The sequence below is a fragment of the Heloderma suspectum genome, chromosome 3 (assembly GCF_057233095.1).
Source record: "Heloderma suspectum isolate Gila_16-S chromosome 3, 16-S_ref, whole genome shotgun sequence".
NCBI lineage: Eukaryota > Metazoa > Chordata > Lepidosauria > Squamata > Helodermatidae > Heloderma > Heloderma suspectum.
The window spans coordinates 224,081,769-224,098,851 of NC_139460.1; the positions used below are offsets into that span (position 1 = coordinate 224,081,769).

The 17,083-nt window shown below is 43.0% G+C and overlaps 1 protein-coding gene across 1 annotated transcript in view; it reads left to right on the forward strand.

The window, feature by feature from the left end:
• Positions 1–17,083, forward strand: part of KIF20B (kinesin family member 20B) — a 70,496-nt gene that overhangs the window by 30,809 nt on the left and 22,604 nt on the right. Inside the window, exons 16-24 of the mRNA XM_084845817.1 lie at positions 850–1,072; positions 3,180–3,241; positions 3,430–3,549; positions 5,690–5,849; positions 8,768–9,905; positions 12,047–12,185; positions 13,220–13,342; positions 15,198–15,255; positions 16,321–16,446. Of these exons, the coding sequence (XP_084701943.1) occupies positions 850–1,072; positions 3,180–3,241; positions 3,430–3,549; positions 5,690–5,849; positions 8,768–9,905; positions 12,047–12,185; positions 13,220–13,342; positions 15,198–15,255; positions 16,321–16,446 (2,149 nt within the window). The remainder of the gene's footprint in view (positions 1–849; positions 1,073–3,179; positions 3,242–3,429; positions 3,550–5,689; positions 5,850–8,767; positions 9,906–12,046; positions 12,186–13,219; positions 13,343–15,197; positions 15,256–16,320; positions 16,447–17,083) is intronic.

Below are 17,083 nucleotides of genomic sequence, written 5' to 3' on the forward strand. Positions count from 1 at the left end.
CAAGTCCATATTCATTGCATCAGTGATGCTATCTAGCCATCTCATCCTCTGCCGTCCCCTTCTCCTTTTGCCTTCAGTCTTTCCCAGCATCAGGGTCTTTTCCAGAGAGTTTTCTCTTCGCGTTAGGTGGCCAAAATATTTCAGCTTCAGTATCCCTCCTTCCAAGGAGCACTCAGGATTGATTTCCTTTAGGATGGACTGATTTGACCTTCTTGCAGTCCAGGGGACTCGTAAGAGTCTTCTCCAGCACCACAGTTCAAATCAGGGATGCTTTAGGAGGCTGCATTCCAATGGTGGGTGGGGCTGAAGGCAAAAGAGCACCCCCCACCCCCCAGTACCACCATATTGCTGCTTAAAGCTGTTAGTGCCAATAAGTAAGCCTTAGGAGAGGCCCTGCAGCCTTTGGGAATGAGGGGACTACTGCACAAAAGCTGGGAAGCCACCCAGTGGAAGTCAGTGGTTGCAGAGAAGCAGATGGGGCCATGGGAAGGAGGTGTAGCCATTTGAGGACCCCGGGGGGCTGGGTTGGGATCCCAGCCCTAGTTCTTCAACAACACGGAATTTTAATGTTAAAACAGCACCAGAAGCTCATGTGATGGTTGCAAAGGCCTCACGGTGCCCATGATGTCAGAGTGTACTCACCTGAAAGATACTTCTGGTGCTCACAGTTTGCGACTTCAGGGATCTTTCCAAAGCGCTGACCCGACCTGACCCCCTTTCAAACTGAAATGCAAACTTCTTAACAGGTGGATAATTTAACCACTTGTTGGCTGCTGAGGATTCTCCTGCAGAACTGCATGAGCATTTTTTCATTGCCCCCTGTTAAAATGTTGTGTGTCTTGCAACAAGGGAGGTGAAGCTGGAGAACCAGGAAATGCTGCTGATCTTTCTTGCATGGTCGAGTCGCTGCAACAGAATGTCGCTGATATTAAACAGCAGGCAGAAATGGCATACGGGGTACTCGATGCCTTAGAAGAACCTCAAACAACGATTGAGCGGCTTGAAAAACAGTTGGCAGCAGTTACTGCGGAGTTATCCCAAACTCAAGAGGCGCTCTTGTGCAGCAATAAAGGTAGGCGTCGTGAAAGAAACAAAACATTGGCAGTGATCTAAAGGAATATACAACCAGATCCATGCATCTAAGGTGGGCTTTGAGGCTGACGTTCTTGGGCAGCTGCCCTTCATGCTGCAGAAGATTTGTACTCGTATTTGGAGGTGTGGACTGGTAAAAATTCTTTAGTATAAAGTAATTAAGCTGGTGAAACATATTGTTGATATACTGGATCCATTGCGGGTTTTACTTGGATATGTTTCTCTTGAAGGCATGTTCAGTGTAGCCTCCCACTGAGTTAAGCTCTGTATTTTCTTGTGCAGAAAATAAAATCTTCCTCCTATGACATGGTGTTTATTGAAGGTTTCTATAACATGGTGTTTATTGAAGGTTTGATCGAGACGAAATGAATAAAAACTACAGTGCTGATTATCTGTAGAAAGGGAAGCTGACCAATGGGAATCTGTTTGAGAAGCTGGCAGTTGTTAATGACTGTTTTGGGAGAACGAAACAAGCAGAATAATCTTAGACCACCAAACGTGGATAAATATCACTCTCTCTAAATAACAAACTTGATGGGGAGTGCTGACGGAAACAAAGCTAAAACAGGGCCACAGAAAAGCAAGAGGGAAGTATCCAAGGGGGAGTTCCAAGGTTTGCAGAAATATTATAAAATCTCAAATCTAAGGGGGCAGAGAGGACTGAGTATGCTCTGTTGCTGTGGAATGTTGGTTGGAAAAGAACACAGGGAAACTGGGGGTCAGGGAATGGAATGCCCTGTGTGAGCCTCTAGCACTGGGATGGGGAACCTTTTTTCATCGAGGGCCTCATTCTGTCAGGGGCTACATGCCAGCAGTGGGTGGGTCAAGAGCCACCTCATGCTCCTCTCAAGATTATTTCACTCACTCATTCTGCCAGAGGATTTATTTACTTTTTCTGTGGTATTTCTCTCCCTCTTTCCAGGCCTTCTCCCTGTGTTCTTTTGCCTGGATGCCCTTCTGTCAGGTGGAAGCAAAGTTTGTGTGTGTGTGCCGTATTTATTATCTGTGACCTTCTGCTTCAAGGGCAGAGATGGTACAAGATGTCTTCCTGCCTGAGGTGGCCATATGCTACCACCTTCCCTGCCTGCCCAGTGCCTTGCTCTGTAGAAGCGCAGGTGGTCTCCTTGGGCACCTCGCTCTGAGGAAGGACCCCCTCCGAGTGAGGCATTGGGCTGGCCACTCTCGAGTGTGGCGCTGGCTATTTACCTGCTGCGGCATTTGCCACAGAAGAAGAGCAGCCAGTGGAGCTCTCTGTAGCGCCCACCTACCCACTGCCTCATTCTGAGGGGCCCTTCTTTAGAGTGAGGCACTGGGCACGGCTGATGGCAGTAGACAGGACACAGCAGGTGGACCTCCCAGCAGTGGGATGAGAAGACATGTGATCCGTCACCCCTTTTGCTTTGTCACATAAGGCTGTTGTTGGTTATTTGAAGTTGTTTTTCCCTTAATCAAGCCACACTGCCTGGGTTTGGATAACACAAGCTGTGGTTGGGCAGGTAATTATGGGAATTGTGCCCGGTACACCAGCCACAGTGTAAGCAAGCTGCCACGGCTTGTTTAGTCTATGATGATCATCTGAACCAGGTCACTGACTGGGTTGCACAATCACCCAGGGAAAATAAGCCACCGTGGTTTCTTTTCCTTCCCCATGCATGCTGATCATGAGCTGTCTAATTAGTATAATTAACCTCTATGTTGTGATGTCCGAACCTCGTGAGGGTAGGTGGCTGGGGTGTTTCAGAGTCATTTCTAAATCACGCCGGCCATCTACCCTTGCCGGGTTCGGATGTCACAACAACTCATGCCTGGTGAGGGTAATTATGTTAATTAGGCAGCTCGTGACTGGAACGCGTGGGGAGGGAAAATAAGCTACTGTGGCTTATTGTCCCTTTGTGATCATGCAAACCCGCCCACTATGTCTGTACTAGTTCTTTACAGAGAGAAAAAAATACACTATTTTGCAGCATTAAACAAATGAAAGAGAATGCAATTAGTTACCATGTCTGATGCATTACTAAACAAATCTGAGCAATTCTTTCTTTCTATGGCATTTATTTAATACTTTAAAAAAACCTCTTATCTTATAGTGGAGACAATGCAAAGGAACAAATTGGGTGAATCTACTAAAGTTCTTCAGGATGCTACTGAGGTAAATTTTGTTTTGATTTCTTTAGCCTTTACCTCATCACAGTCTACTTTGCTGCATCTAAGGCCAGGTTTATGAAGCTGGGAAAGATAATCTGAACCCGGCCTAATGTATTTTGGGTTTATGAAGTGCCACTTATGATGCAGTTGTCATGTCTAATCATAAACATATTTCTCCTCTTTCTTGTGAAGAAAATGACTCTACAGAACAAACTCATACAAGAGCTAAGTGAAGTTGTGCAGCAAAAGGATGACGAAATAAACAGGCTGCAAGTTCTGATAAATCACTTGGAAACAATAATCAAAGACTCTGTGAGTGTTTAACTTTTCCACTTGTTAATTTCAAAAGTAGAAGTCGGGTGTTAATATAACAATGCCAACAGAAGTGCTGTCCCAGAGCTAAGCGTCTAGGCCAGAATCCAAAAGCCACACAATTCATGCTGGGCATCCAAGAGGGCCTTCAGCGTTGTAGGTTTTTTAACAAAAGAGCGATGCTGGATCAGGCCCAGGGTCCATCTAGTCCGTGGGAAACCCGCAAGTGGGACACAAGTGCGATAGCACTCTCCCACCCATCTTCCCCAGCAACTGGTGTAGAGAGGCATACTGCCTTTGATACTGGAGGTAGCATACGGCCACCATGGCTAGTAGCTGATGATTAAACAAAGCCACTTTTAAAATTAAGACTTGCCAAAGGTGTTCTGTAATAAAGTGAGCTGCTGCTCAAAAAAGATTTTTTTTAAGGTGTGTAGAAGCCTTTGGGTGTGCCTAAAACAGCCCTATGATTCCCAGCTTCCTGGCTTTAAACTTGTTGCTTGTAATAAAAACACATAAAAATATGCAACAATAGCGAGATTTGCTTTGCTGCTTTTGGACATAGCAAAGGTATTGTTTTGGGCCAGGGGCATGGTCCGAAGTCACGTGCTGAAGTCAGGCGGGTCTGGACCTGGCCCGTATCTGAATGGGTAACCTCCTGAGTGCACTGTGTATAGTGTCTTGAGAAGGAAGGTGGGGTAGAAAACGACATCACTTCCTTGCACCAGATTTGCTGTCTTACCCCTTCACTTTCTTGCGTTGCTTTTGACAGGGGCAGAATCTGACCACCCCTGACTTAAATTCACACAGCGACTTAAGGCCAATAAGAAAAAAAAAAATGCAACCATGGCCAAATCAGAATGGGAGAATTGAGAGAATTGGGCTGGACAGGGGAGGTGGAAGATACTAGTCAGAGTGAAGAGCAGAGCATTGAGAATAGTGGGGCAAAATGCAGAGGAGGAAAAAGGGGGAACAGAAAGGAAGATATATTTGATTTTTTCCCCTTATTTTTCATAAAAGCCTTAACTATGTGTCAACCAGTGTGGTGTAGTGGTCAGAGTGTTGGACTGGGAGCCGGGAGATCCGGGTTCTAGTCCCCACTCAGCCATGGAAGCTCACTGGGTGACTTTGGGCCTGTCACAGGCTCTCAGCCGAGCCTACCTCACAGGGTGGTTGTTGTGAGGATAATAGAGAGGAGGAGGAAAATGTAAGCTGCCTTGGGTTCCTTGCAAAAGGAAAAAAGGCAGGATATAAATGCAGTAAATAAATAATGCTGATGCCTTATGAACAAGAAGTTAGCCATGTATATCTTAACTATTCCACCTGGTAACAGCAGTCTGAATCTCAGCCTGTCCCTTGAGGGCCAATAAAAATATTAGATGAGAGGAAAATAGCTGCTAGGCGAGAGGCACATCTGGCCTTTTCCTTAGTCAAAGTTTTTTTTATTGCTTGAGTGTAATGCATTTGTTTATCGTTGTCAGCTGTGCTGGTTAGTCTATGAGCAAAAGAGTAAAAACTTAAATTATAATAATAAAAGGACAAAGGACTGTAGAAGCGGGTGAGGATACATGATAGCCCACTACTTTGGGCCCATTATGAGAGGAAAGGGACTGTTCCCCCAGATTTTTCTCCTCAAGGCAAAATGCCAGAAAAAGAAATTGGAAAGCTCTGTTTCTTGTTGCTTTGTTTGTGTGTGCATCATGGGAGAGAGGAACCAGCAGAAATATGTAGTACTGTTATTTGCAACCAGTCAAGCTATGAATGAAGGAACTAAAATTCTTGTCGGTGTCAGAAGGCAGCAGTTTGCTTTATTTCTAATGGCACCTCATATTCACTCAGGATATGCATATCCACGTGTTCAAATAATGTTCTGTGCCAGGAGAAGCCTGTTGGTTGTCCCAACAAGGGAAAATAACTATTGAAGTTAAATAATTGGGATATTTAAAATGAGTATTCTTGACAAATGAAATAACTGGATGTCAGGGTGTGCGGATGTACATTTCTTCCGAATGCTCCTTTTTAGTTGGCTTTCATTGAACTTCATTCTCATTAGATGAAAAATTTAAAGAAGGGATTGCAGACTAAGCAAACTTCTAATATCGCTGCTTTTCATAGAATTGTCTTCCTTATTTTAAAATAGGAGAACACAATCACTACTATTAAACAAGAAATGGAACAGCAGGACCCTAACAAAGCAAGCTGTACCCATTCTAGTGAGATGATGGAGAAATGTGTGGGTACTGGAAGAAAACGCTCTTTAGCAAGGGAAGAGGAGGAGGAAGGGCCACCGGCAAAGCAAGGTATCGCTTCCTGTTCCGCAGATGCAGAAAGACTCCTGAGGTCAAAAATTACTTGTATATTCCCAAAAGCACAGGATAAATAAATGATTGAGGAGAAGAAAGACAACATGAATATACATTTTGCACGAACTCTTTATTGCTCTTATTTTATTAAAGACCAAAATAAATATTTTAATAGAAAATCAGATTTTCCTTTTTGCATGTTCTATGTGTATTTCTCAAAGAAGAGATGCAAACTATCTTCTATTTAGTGAGCCCACTTGGGTCTGTGTGTGCATGTAACTTTGATTCTCTTATATGTTTTAGTCAAAGGACGTTCCACAATCCTATCTATGTATGTCCAGTGCAGGTGTTGTGTTCCCTTAACCATGGTGTGCCCTGTGTGCTCCAATGTCTCTTCCATGCAAATTCTTCCTACTCCGCCCTTTTCTTTTTTTCAGCATTACAGATGGTGTAATGTGTCTGCACTGAGCTTAAGCCAATCACAGTTAGTGTTTTTTTTAAGCAGGGTTTGAAACCAGCAGAAAACATTGCTACATCTTAGAATAGCCTTCCCTAGATGTGTTGGACTACAAATCCCTGCACCTTCCACCCATCCATGGTTGCTGGGGTTGCTGGGAGTTGTAGTCCAACACATCTGGAGGGTAGCAGGCTGGGAAGGCTGTCCTAGGAATCTGAAGTGATAAATCATCTTCAAGAAATGTCATGCAGTTAGGCCCAGCACACAGAGCTGAAGAAATCCTGAAGGGAAAACTGTGGCAGGGGTGGAGGCTGCAACAGGAATTTCTCTTCTAAAAGTCAAACAAAGCTTTCTACCCTGTATTTACACATTTATACAAATTTCCAAGGTGGCACACAATACCTTAATAATGGAAAATGTTTAAAGCACAAAATTACAACTGGTCTTTCTTTCCTAGTGCTTCCTCAGTAAAAAAAATAAAATAAAAGTTGCCCGGGTGGGGAAACATGTCTACCCAGGGCCTTTAGCAGGAAAGAAGTTCAACAGTCTCTTTCCCCAAAAGATGGTTCTTTACCATTTCTTAATACTGAGTTTATCCTTGTAATGAGAAGATGGAATTTATTTTATTCATAGAATATTCTACCAGTAAAATTATCTCACTCATCCGTCTGTGACAAAATAAGGAGATCATGGGCCAGTTACATGTCTTGGCACCAAATTGTGGATTAATTAACCCATGATTTGCCAGGATGCATGCTGTGCGTGAGCTGCTTCCAGTCTGCATAAGCAACCTGTGAATGCCTTATTCGTTGGTTGTTAGTGTGACATCCAAACTTGGACACAACCCAGAGTTAACCTAGCAACTAAGTGTTAGAGGGTTTCGGTATTGGCACGTATAGAAATGTAATAAATAAATAGGTTTACTCTGGGTTGTTTAACCCATAAACAACCCAGAGTGTTAGGGTTTGAACATCATGCTAACAACCTATGAATGAGGCATTCATAGGTTGTTTATACAAACTGGAAACATCTTGTGTGGTGGGCATTCATGTAAATCATGGGTTAATTAACTCACGATTTGGTGCTGTGACATGCCACACGGGTCTATACGTTTATAGGTACATATATGCATGGTCACGTGCTATAGTATTGGTGTGTGCCTCAGTAATTTGTACTGAATAGTCTGTACTAGAACAAAAGGTCTGACTGCAGTATGCATGCAATCCTATCACACTTACTAAGGACTAAGCTGGAACATACTTCCGAGTAAGGTGTAGAGGTTTGGCTGTGAGACTGCAATTAAAGTAGCTTACCAACTTCTTTTAATGTTTGTGCAGAATTGCTTTTTGCAAGTATTTTGTACTTCCCAATGTTTATGGTTTAGGGTGCAATCCTATGCATGTTTAGAGAGAGAAAACTACTAGAACTCCCAGCAGTCCCAAGCCAGCTGGGACTGGGGAATGCTGGGAGTTGTAAGACTTCTTTCTGTCTAGACATGCATAGGATTGCATCCTAAAGTATCTATTTTAGATCCCCACCATTGCCCTTTGACAGGCTCTCTTCCCACCTGCCCCTAATCTCCTGCTCATAAGCATAATTTATCCTAGAGTATACAAACATTTCACATCCTCTTCTTAAGACTTGAAGCATTCGGGGACTCTATTTTTTCTGTTTTCCCAAAGAGTAACCTTTCTGCTTATATAAATTGCTGTCTGTTGCTACTCTCCTTTGTCTTGCACTAACCTGTCTTGCATTAGCCTGAATCTAGACCAGCAGTTCTGGATGTAGCTGAGCTATAGGCAAGTAGAGTAATTCCAAATGTTTCCTCTTTACTTGGAATATTTAGTTGTGCATTAAAAAATCAAGATGGGAGGCCAAGGTTGCATGGGTACAATCAAAGGTTCTCTTTTTTTGGAACTACACTTCCTGTTTGGTCTCCAGAGCATTAAGTCTGCTATTGCTTGAGGCTCCCTTGGTCTGAAGTAACAGCAAACTAATTTACACCTAGAAAAAGGTTAGCTCAGGGTGACAAAAACAAACAAAAAACCCAAAAGCTAGCTAATAGCAAATTGTAACTTAGAGGGAAATATTTCTAGAAAGGTCCTGATGTCTAATGAGGGTTATCTTCTCTGCTTGGACTTTCTAGCCATAAGTGATGTCTTGACTCTGTTCACCTGAAGCAAACTTCCTAAGTCCTTTGCCCAGTGATGGTGCTCATACCACTTTAGATATTGTATAGGAAGTTGGTTGCCTGACTTTTCCCAAGACCTGAGCTTGGGAATCATGCAGAAAGTAAGAAAAAGTTTCTAGACGTGCGAGAATGTATATTCATCTCTGAGTGAAGGCCTACTCTACTGCCTTTTATAAGATTGGCCATGAATCTTCTGAAAAGCTGTTGCTAGGTACATGTATTGGCTTATGATTTGAATAAAAGTAACCATCTTTTTAACTTTTGTAGGGTCCATTCGCAACAGTTCTAAAGATGCCATAGAGACAAACAAACCTGAAGAAATGCAACCCCACACTTTGAAGGAAAAGGGAGACATGGTAGCACTTAAAGAGAAAAATAAAATGCTTTATATTCAGTTGGCTACGCTTAGAGAGGAACTGGAAAAGGAGAAAAACGAGAATGAGGGATTTTCTAGGAAGATAGCAAGCTTGTCTCAGGAGCTTTCTTCTTCAGAAGAAAGAGTTTCTGGCTTGAGCAGGGAACTCCAGCAGCAGCAGGCTAGTTGTGGGAAGATAATGTCTGAATTAGTTGTGCTGAAAGATATAAATAAGGGACAAGGGGGGAGAATTCAGATGTTGCTTCAAGAAATAGAGGCTGCTAGCCAAACTATTGCAGAACAAAAATCTAAGATAAAGGCAGTTGAGATAAAAATTGGTGAGCTAAGCAGGTTGGAGTCACAGTGCCCTATTTTAGATGTTGACCTGGCAAATGGAAAGGAGATGGTAGAGCTTCCAAAAGAGGAGCTTGAGCAAACTCATATTAACCTTGGTCAAAATAGCTCATTTCACTGTAGCATTGAAAGGATCTGGGCAGTAAGCAAGCAGATAATTGATGCTTCTTCTCAAAAAAGCAGCCAGATTGAAGGCCTCCTCCAACAGGCTGAGCAGTTGCAGAGGAGGATCCGGGATGCTGAAGATGAGAAGTGCCAGCTGAAGTTAAAGCTGAGCGAATCGATAAATCAGAAGGAGGCATCCTTGCAGGAAAAAGAGTACCTCCTGAATCAGTTAAGGAACCTGCAAGAGGAAAATGCTCTTTATGCTGAAAAATATAGGAAAGAGGAGAACAGAGCACTTGGCTATTTTGAGAAACTTAAAAGTAATGATGGGATCTTGGAAGAGTGTAGGGTGAAGGAGGCCAATATAGCCTGTTTAGAACAAACACTGAAAGATAAAGAATCAGCCATTTTAGTCATGGAAAAAGAGGTCAAAGATATGCAGGAAAAGCTTAACATTTCAGAATCTAAAACTAGAAAGTTAAATGATCAGGAATCTCAACTGAAGGTGGAAGTTCTAGAACTGAGGAGTAATTTGAGAAAGATGGAGCTTCAGGAAAAGGATAAGGAAGAATCAAAGCAAGCTATGGAACAGTAAGTAACCATTCCCCCTGCCCCCAATAATATGCAGACATGAGCATAAATCTAAGGTGAGATTAGCTTAGGAATGTTACATTTAGTCCTTGCTCGTCTTCCAAGATGCCAAACGTGGCTTACATAGGATGGTCTCCCATCCAGGCACTGCTTATGGTTGGATTCAACACCACCCCTTAATTTCAGTAGTTGAGCTATATTATGTAATCAAGTTATTGATGGACTCTTAGGGCTTTTGTTGTAAGTTGGTATGTTGTATATCTCTCTTGCTTCTATGAAAAGAGCAGTAAAAAACGACCAATTAAAATAATGATTTGCCTTCAGGCTGTTTTGAGCCCTTTTCTACAGTTTACTTCCATGCTGATCTGCAAATTAAATCAATGAGAGAGTGATAACGGACTTAATCTTAGAACATTAAGATTGCAAACCTATGTACTTACCTGGGAGTAAGCCACACTAAACATAGCGGGACTTGCTTCTGAATAAACCAGCTTGGGAGGAGGTTTCATGTTTCTTGTTTTTTAAAATATTTGGCTTCTCCAAATAGATTAATTTGGTTTTAAAACTTGTATTTTGAGCACTGTGTTGGGTATCAATTGCTTTTTACTCACTTGTATCCTAGAATAAAAATATTTGAACCAATAATTTATGGAGCAGGAGAAGATCATATTGACCCTAGATTTCATGAGCAGTTTATAAATTGGGATCACTTTAGGATACTTCTGAAATCAGTGGACATTTTGCCAGGTTGCATTCTTATTATTGTCTTAGGTGCATTTCAAGTGCCGTCGTGGCTCTGGCAATCATTTTGTAGCCAGATGTAGGCTTTGTGTATGTGAATGTTAGAGCTTCTAACTGTTCTTCAGTTCAGTGAATAGCAGGTCTTGTATCCCTGAGGTGCTGTTATGACACCTTTTTCCCTTGAAGGTTTTGTTCAGTTTATGACCTCAGTGGGCCCCTTGTTTGGCCACAGGGTCTGGCATTTGCACGACACTGCCACCTTCTGGAACCAGGCATGTGGTTATTAGGGGAAACACTAGGAAGCAATTTTGGCCATGAGTTTTCCACACATGCAGATGTTGCTGTAATGATCTCATAGAATCATAGAATAGTAGGGTTGGAAGGGGCCTACAAGGCCATCGAGTCCAACCCCCTGCTCAATGCATCTCTCCCCTTGCTGCTTCCAATACTTGGGTGTATTTGCATGGAATTAGATTATAATTAGCCTGTCCAGCTGCATTACCACTGGGGGTGTAGGTGTCTGATTTGCATGAGTGCATGGCTCATACTAATAAACTGCTCACCCCTTAGCAATTATTTTCCCTTTTGGCCACAAAAAAGAACCATCAGTCCTCTTCTGAGCTGCAGAGAATTCAGACATGCTGATAGTAAAACTGTTGTTCTCGCTGACCACGTAACCCTAAATCAGTGATAGGTTTCTGGGATGCATTCTGTTATTACAGAGCTGGCCGTAGGTGTTCTGTGACTGCAAAACTTTGCTGTCATGTCCCTCCGTAAACCATGTGGTGTTTATGGAAATGGCCCATTCCAGAGCAAACTAGAGTTAAAAAGAGAGACAGAGAGCCCCTCCTCATGTGTGCAATGTAACGTGGAAGTTGCCAGCTCATGTAGGATCACTGGTCTTTTTCTGTGAAAAGAGAAATCGTAGTGTTCCCTTTTGAAGAAGAGGAGTCACAGCCTTGCATGAGTCCACAGCTCAGACTAATAAACTGCTCACCACTGAGGGATTATTTTCCCTCTTGGCCACCAAAGGAACCATCAGACTTCTTCTGAATTGCAGAGTACATGTAAAATTGTTATTGTCGCTGTCCTTGCGAGGAATTCCCATGTAATGCTGAGGTGTATTCCAAAAGGTGTGAGAGTGATATGAAGAAAGAAGAGGGTGATGTATATTTCTACCAGGCCTCTTTACCTCAGCTGGCTCCTTCTCACACTAACCTGCTGTGGGTGACAGTGACTGGGGCTTAGCTCATATCAACAGGCAAACTCCATTGAGGCTGGGTGAGAAGTGAGAATTGAATTGAAGAATCTGCAATGATAAATGGTAAAAAAAAAGTGTTAGAGCCCTGGTTCTACTCTGTTACCTTGATAGATGTATTTCTTCTTCCCTTCCCTCCCAGGTTGAATAAAGAGCTCTCAGAGAGCGTTGCTCTTTCTTCGCATCAGCAAATAGAAATCCAGCGGAAAGACGAAGAATATGCAGACCTGAAAGAGAAGCTGGCTGATGCCAAAAAACAAATCAAGCAAGTTCAGAGACAGGTTTGTAAGTGGACAGACAGAAAGGAGGTTAATTTCCTTCCAGTGTGTGTGCAACTCGTCTCTTGTCTTCCCTGCTCCCTCCCTTATATTTGGATAGTCAGTGTTCGAGATGGGATATGATTATAGGGTGGAGTCATGTTAAAGCACACTAGTGAAGGTGAACAGATCAGCCTTCCAGAGTTTCACTGGTTGTCATATTAGGCAGTTGAAGCCATTTCAAAGGCCTGCTGGTGATGGCGGATGACGTCTTTGTTTTAGTTTCCTTTGAGGTGGGTGTTGGGTTGGCATCATTGACATTTGCTGCTGCCCTCATCCCCGGAGGAGGCTCACTGCTCATCCTTGGATGCCTCTGGCCCTCCTCTTCCTCCTTGCTGTTACTGCCTGTTTATCTACCCAATCCAAGCCTGTGAGAAGTGATGAGAGCAAGGAGAAGAAGAGGCCTCCGCTTGCCTTGACTTCCTTCTGGGCAGTGGTGAAGACTGGGAAAGGAAGAGAGCAAGTGAATGGACTGTGGTGACAGTGGCAAGGAGGTTGGCATACTCAGGGACAGGAGGCTCATTGAATGCATCTTGCCCTAATCTGGAACGGATCTTAGTTTCCTTTATAATGTATGATGGCATAGCTTCTTTTATCTGGTCCACCTGGCTTGTTTCTCTTACCACTTCTTGCCGTGTCCGTTTTTATGGTTTCATATCCAGGGAACAATCCAGGTATGCAGGAATATGTAAGCCAGGGGTGGGCAACTTGTAGCTTAAAACATCTGGAAGGCTACAACTCCCATCAGCCCTAGTTAGTGTAGCCAATGTGAAGGACCGTGGGAGTTGTAGGCTAAAAATCCGGAGGGCCACAAGTCGCCCACCTGCTGTGAACCATCCGTTTGCTGATGCTCTTTGTTGATCTGCCCCTCCCTTCTCGGCACTCTAAATTGCAACCCAAAGTAGGTGAATCTGGATCATGAGATTGCTTTTGGTTTATGTCTGAAAGTGCATCATTCAGAAGACACCCTGACACAAGCCCACTGAATCTCCTTATAGGTGTGCAGCATGCGTGCCGAAGAGAAATCACTGCAGAGTAAAGTCAATGAACTTGAAAAGGCCAAAAAACAGCTAATTGAAGAGCTGGGCATCAAGCAGCGAACCATCCAGCAATTTAAGAAGGTACCATTGAGAGCGACTTGTATCAGACAAAAGTACAGAGCTAGTGCAGCATAGGGGTTAACAGTATGAACCAGGAAGTCCCTAGTTCGAATCCTACAGAAGCCACTTACTTGGGGCGCTATCCTATGCAAGTTTAGACAGAAAAAAGTCCTGCAGCTGTCAGCATTCCCCAGCATGGCTGGCTGGGGAATGCTGGGAATCGTAGGAATTTTTTTCTATTTAAACATGCATAGAATTGCTCCCTAGGTTGCCTTTAAGCAAATCACTGTCTCTGTCTTGTTTCCCCATCAGCGATAGGATGGTGCTAATACTGGCTGCCTTTACAATGGCCCTGTAAGGCTTATGGAGGTTAATTAAGCATTTTCAGCCTTTAAAAAAATGCAGAATGAAAGTGCTAAGTGGTACCTTATATACAACAAATTCTTAAAAAAACAAAAACAAACAAAACAAAACAGAAGCAAAAGGTTGATCTTGTCACTGAACCTGAAACTGTGGGAAGGGCTCCTGAAATCTCCTCGATGGGGGCCTCTAAATAAGACTTGCGCTAACTGGTCAACAACTTTTGTGTGTCTTTGTCACATGTTTGGGCCTCTGCATGATCCAGCGACCTAACCTGTTTTTACTACACTCTCACAAATTCAGTGTAGCTTGTTGTTGCAGTTCCAGAAAAACAAACTGGCATATCAGCGCTATGCACCATAAGTTGCCCCCCCCCCCCCCACTTCCCATCTGCTGGTGGCAGGAGCATCGCTCTCTAATCCAGCGGTCTTCCACCTTTTCAAACCCTGGATCCACCTTTAACCAAACATGGGTTTGGAGCCCACTTCTTAATTTTTTACCATATATTGGTACAGTGGTAGTGCTACTATTGCGACCCACCTTAGATCAGGCTACAACCCACTAGTGGTTCCTGACCCACCAGCTGAAGACCTGCTGACATTGGCACAGATCAAGCCTGTGTTTCACAGCTGAGCCCAGTTTTAAATAGGAGAGTTAATCTTGTGCTTTATGCTTGGCCTTCTCCCACTGAAAGTGCTTTCGTTTGGCCAGATCTTGCCCTTCATCTGCATTAAGTACAGGTGTCATATATTGAAGAACTTCTTTCTTAAGTGTCCAATCCTATATACCTGGGGTCTCCCATGAGGTGCCTGTGGGCAGCAGTGTGTCCATGGACACCTCTCTTGGCACCTGCTAGGTTTCCTGCGCCTTCTGGTTTTCATTATAGTTCCTTAAAATATTTATTTACTTATTTTAATTGAAAGTGAAGTGCTGTGCCCTAGCGCCATCTTTATCTGGATTAAAATAAGGGTGGTTTTGTGTTTTGGCACTCAGACCCTGCCTCTGCTTTGTGCTTAGGTTTGTGAGCAAGTTACTCTAATTCTTTTAAGCTTCGCTAGTTTGGCTTCTGGGAAATGAGTGTTTTGTGACTGGCCAGGCCCACCAAGGCAGCCACGGCAAGCCCCATCCCCATTGCAGCCATTTTGTGAGAGCACCCCCAACACACGCTCAAAATTCCAAATGTGCCCACTGACCCAAAAAGGTTGGCGACCCCTGATATACATGTCTACTCTGAACTAAACCCCACTGAGTTCCATGGGACTTATTCCCAGGTAACTGGATATAGGATTGTAGCCCAAATCCCATTCAGTATAGTAGGGCTTATTTATTATTTATTCTATCTTAATCCACCCAATAACAGATGTTCTCTGGGTGGATTACAAACATACTTACTTCTGAGTAAATGTGAATAAGAGTGTCATTGTGTTATGTATCTTTAAGATTTTGATCAGCTAATAATGATTATGTCTTTTTCGTTCTCATGTGTATGTATTATTTCTTTCTCTGTCCAAATTAGGAAGAGCTGAATAAGAAACTAGAAGATATTTCACAGCAGTATGAGAGAGCATGTAAGGGTATGTAACTACCAGGGTTTGTATATATGATTTTCTTTTCCTTCCACGTGGTTGTGACATACTTAAGCTTTTTGAGTTTTATTGTTGTTCCATTCTATGCTGCTTTTATTTTTTAAAATGATTTAGTGATCTATTGTTTTATGTCAGCCACCTTGTGAATTTTGCATATAAATTTGAAAGGCATGAGGTAAATACCTGAAATTATTAGAAAAGTGTGCCATAATTTTGGTTTTTGTAAGTGGCATAGTGAGTTGATGATCTGAAATGCCACATGGGTTAAAATTCTGTATTTTAAATGTTTTAACTGATGCTCTAAACATGTATATACATATTTTAAAATATATAAATATAAAATGGTTCAGCAATTTTCCATGGACACTTGTTTTGAAAGGCAAATGATATGAAGAGTTGTTGGGCCCAGTAGGAGCCAAGGGAGACTCATATTAGCTTTATCCATGTTGCATGAAACCTGGTACTCATTTAGGGGACGGCACACAGTGGAAATGCCGAAGGACTAGTAGGCAATACTCCCTGATGCCCTGCAGTTGATTGATAGACTGGGAATTAATCATTCTGCAAAGAGGGAGCAAATATTCTATCCGATGTGCACAGAAAAGGTTTTGTTATTACTGTTCAAGACATTCTGAAATAGTGAAAGGTTTAAATATTTTCCTCTGATGTCTGCATCTGTAAAATCAAAGGGGGGTTGAAGTTTCACAAGGCCTCAGTTGAACATTCTGATTTCAGTATAGTATCTGACCATTGCCGTTAAAAGTTTAGGTAAGAATACCACTCCTCTACTAGCAAACTCAGCTGGCGAGTGCTAACAGGATTTCCACATTCAGTGAGGGCATGAAGTGGGGCTGTACCTGTTGGCTCCACCCCCACCATCAAAGCCCCACTTCATGCCTCTCCCCTTTTGGAAGGGGGAGCTGGGGCACACTGACAGGGGCTGGGGCAGCCCCGCTCCCCCCCCCCCCCGACTGTTACTGAACATGTGGAAGGGCTTCTGAAGGGGGCTTAAAGAAAGGATACCTTTGAAAGTGTTTTTTAAAAAATCTTTAGATCTATGTTCCAAAGAGAAAATCATTGAAGATATGAAACTGACTTTAGAGGAGCAAGAGCAGACTCAGTCCCAGCAAGACGAAATACTTGAGGCCAGGTTAGAAGAGAATAAAAGATGTGTGGCAGGTAAGTTATGAGGCAGGGACACTTCCCTCCCTCCCTCCCTCTCTCTCTCTCTCTCTCAATCCATCTCCATCCCCCAAACCTCCCCACTCTCCTCAACTTGATCCATCTAAACTGTATAGTCAGAAAATAATTTGGAATTCTTCAAAGATGTAATTTGGAGGGTCATGTTTCTGGCCCACTACTTGAATTCCAGAGGTGTAGCCAGCAAGGCTAACACATTTATTACAGCATAAGCTTTTGTGGACTAGAGTCCACTTCATCAGAAACATGAAGTGTTATCCTCGGTTGGCAAGTGTCTTTATCTCACGTGGGTGAAGAGGGAGATAAATGAAGTGAACAGTGGGTTCAGAGCTCATGAAATGCAAAAAGCACAGCCTATGGCGGCCTTCCCTGACCTTGTGTGTTCCAGATGTGTTGGAATAGAACTCTCATAGTTGTAGTCCAACACATCTGGAGGGTTGCACATCATCTGGATGGGGGTTGTAGTCCAACACTTCTGGAGCAGCAGACCATGGAAGGCTGGTCTGTGGCAATTCATTTTAAGTGTACATGTATGCAAAAGACTTGAATTCCAGTCATCTGTAAACATGAGCAACTGCTCAGTAACCATGAGCCACTTCTAGTAATGAAATTCGCT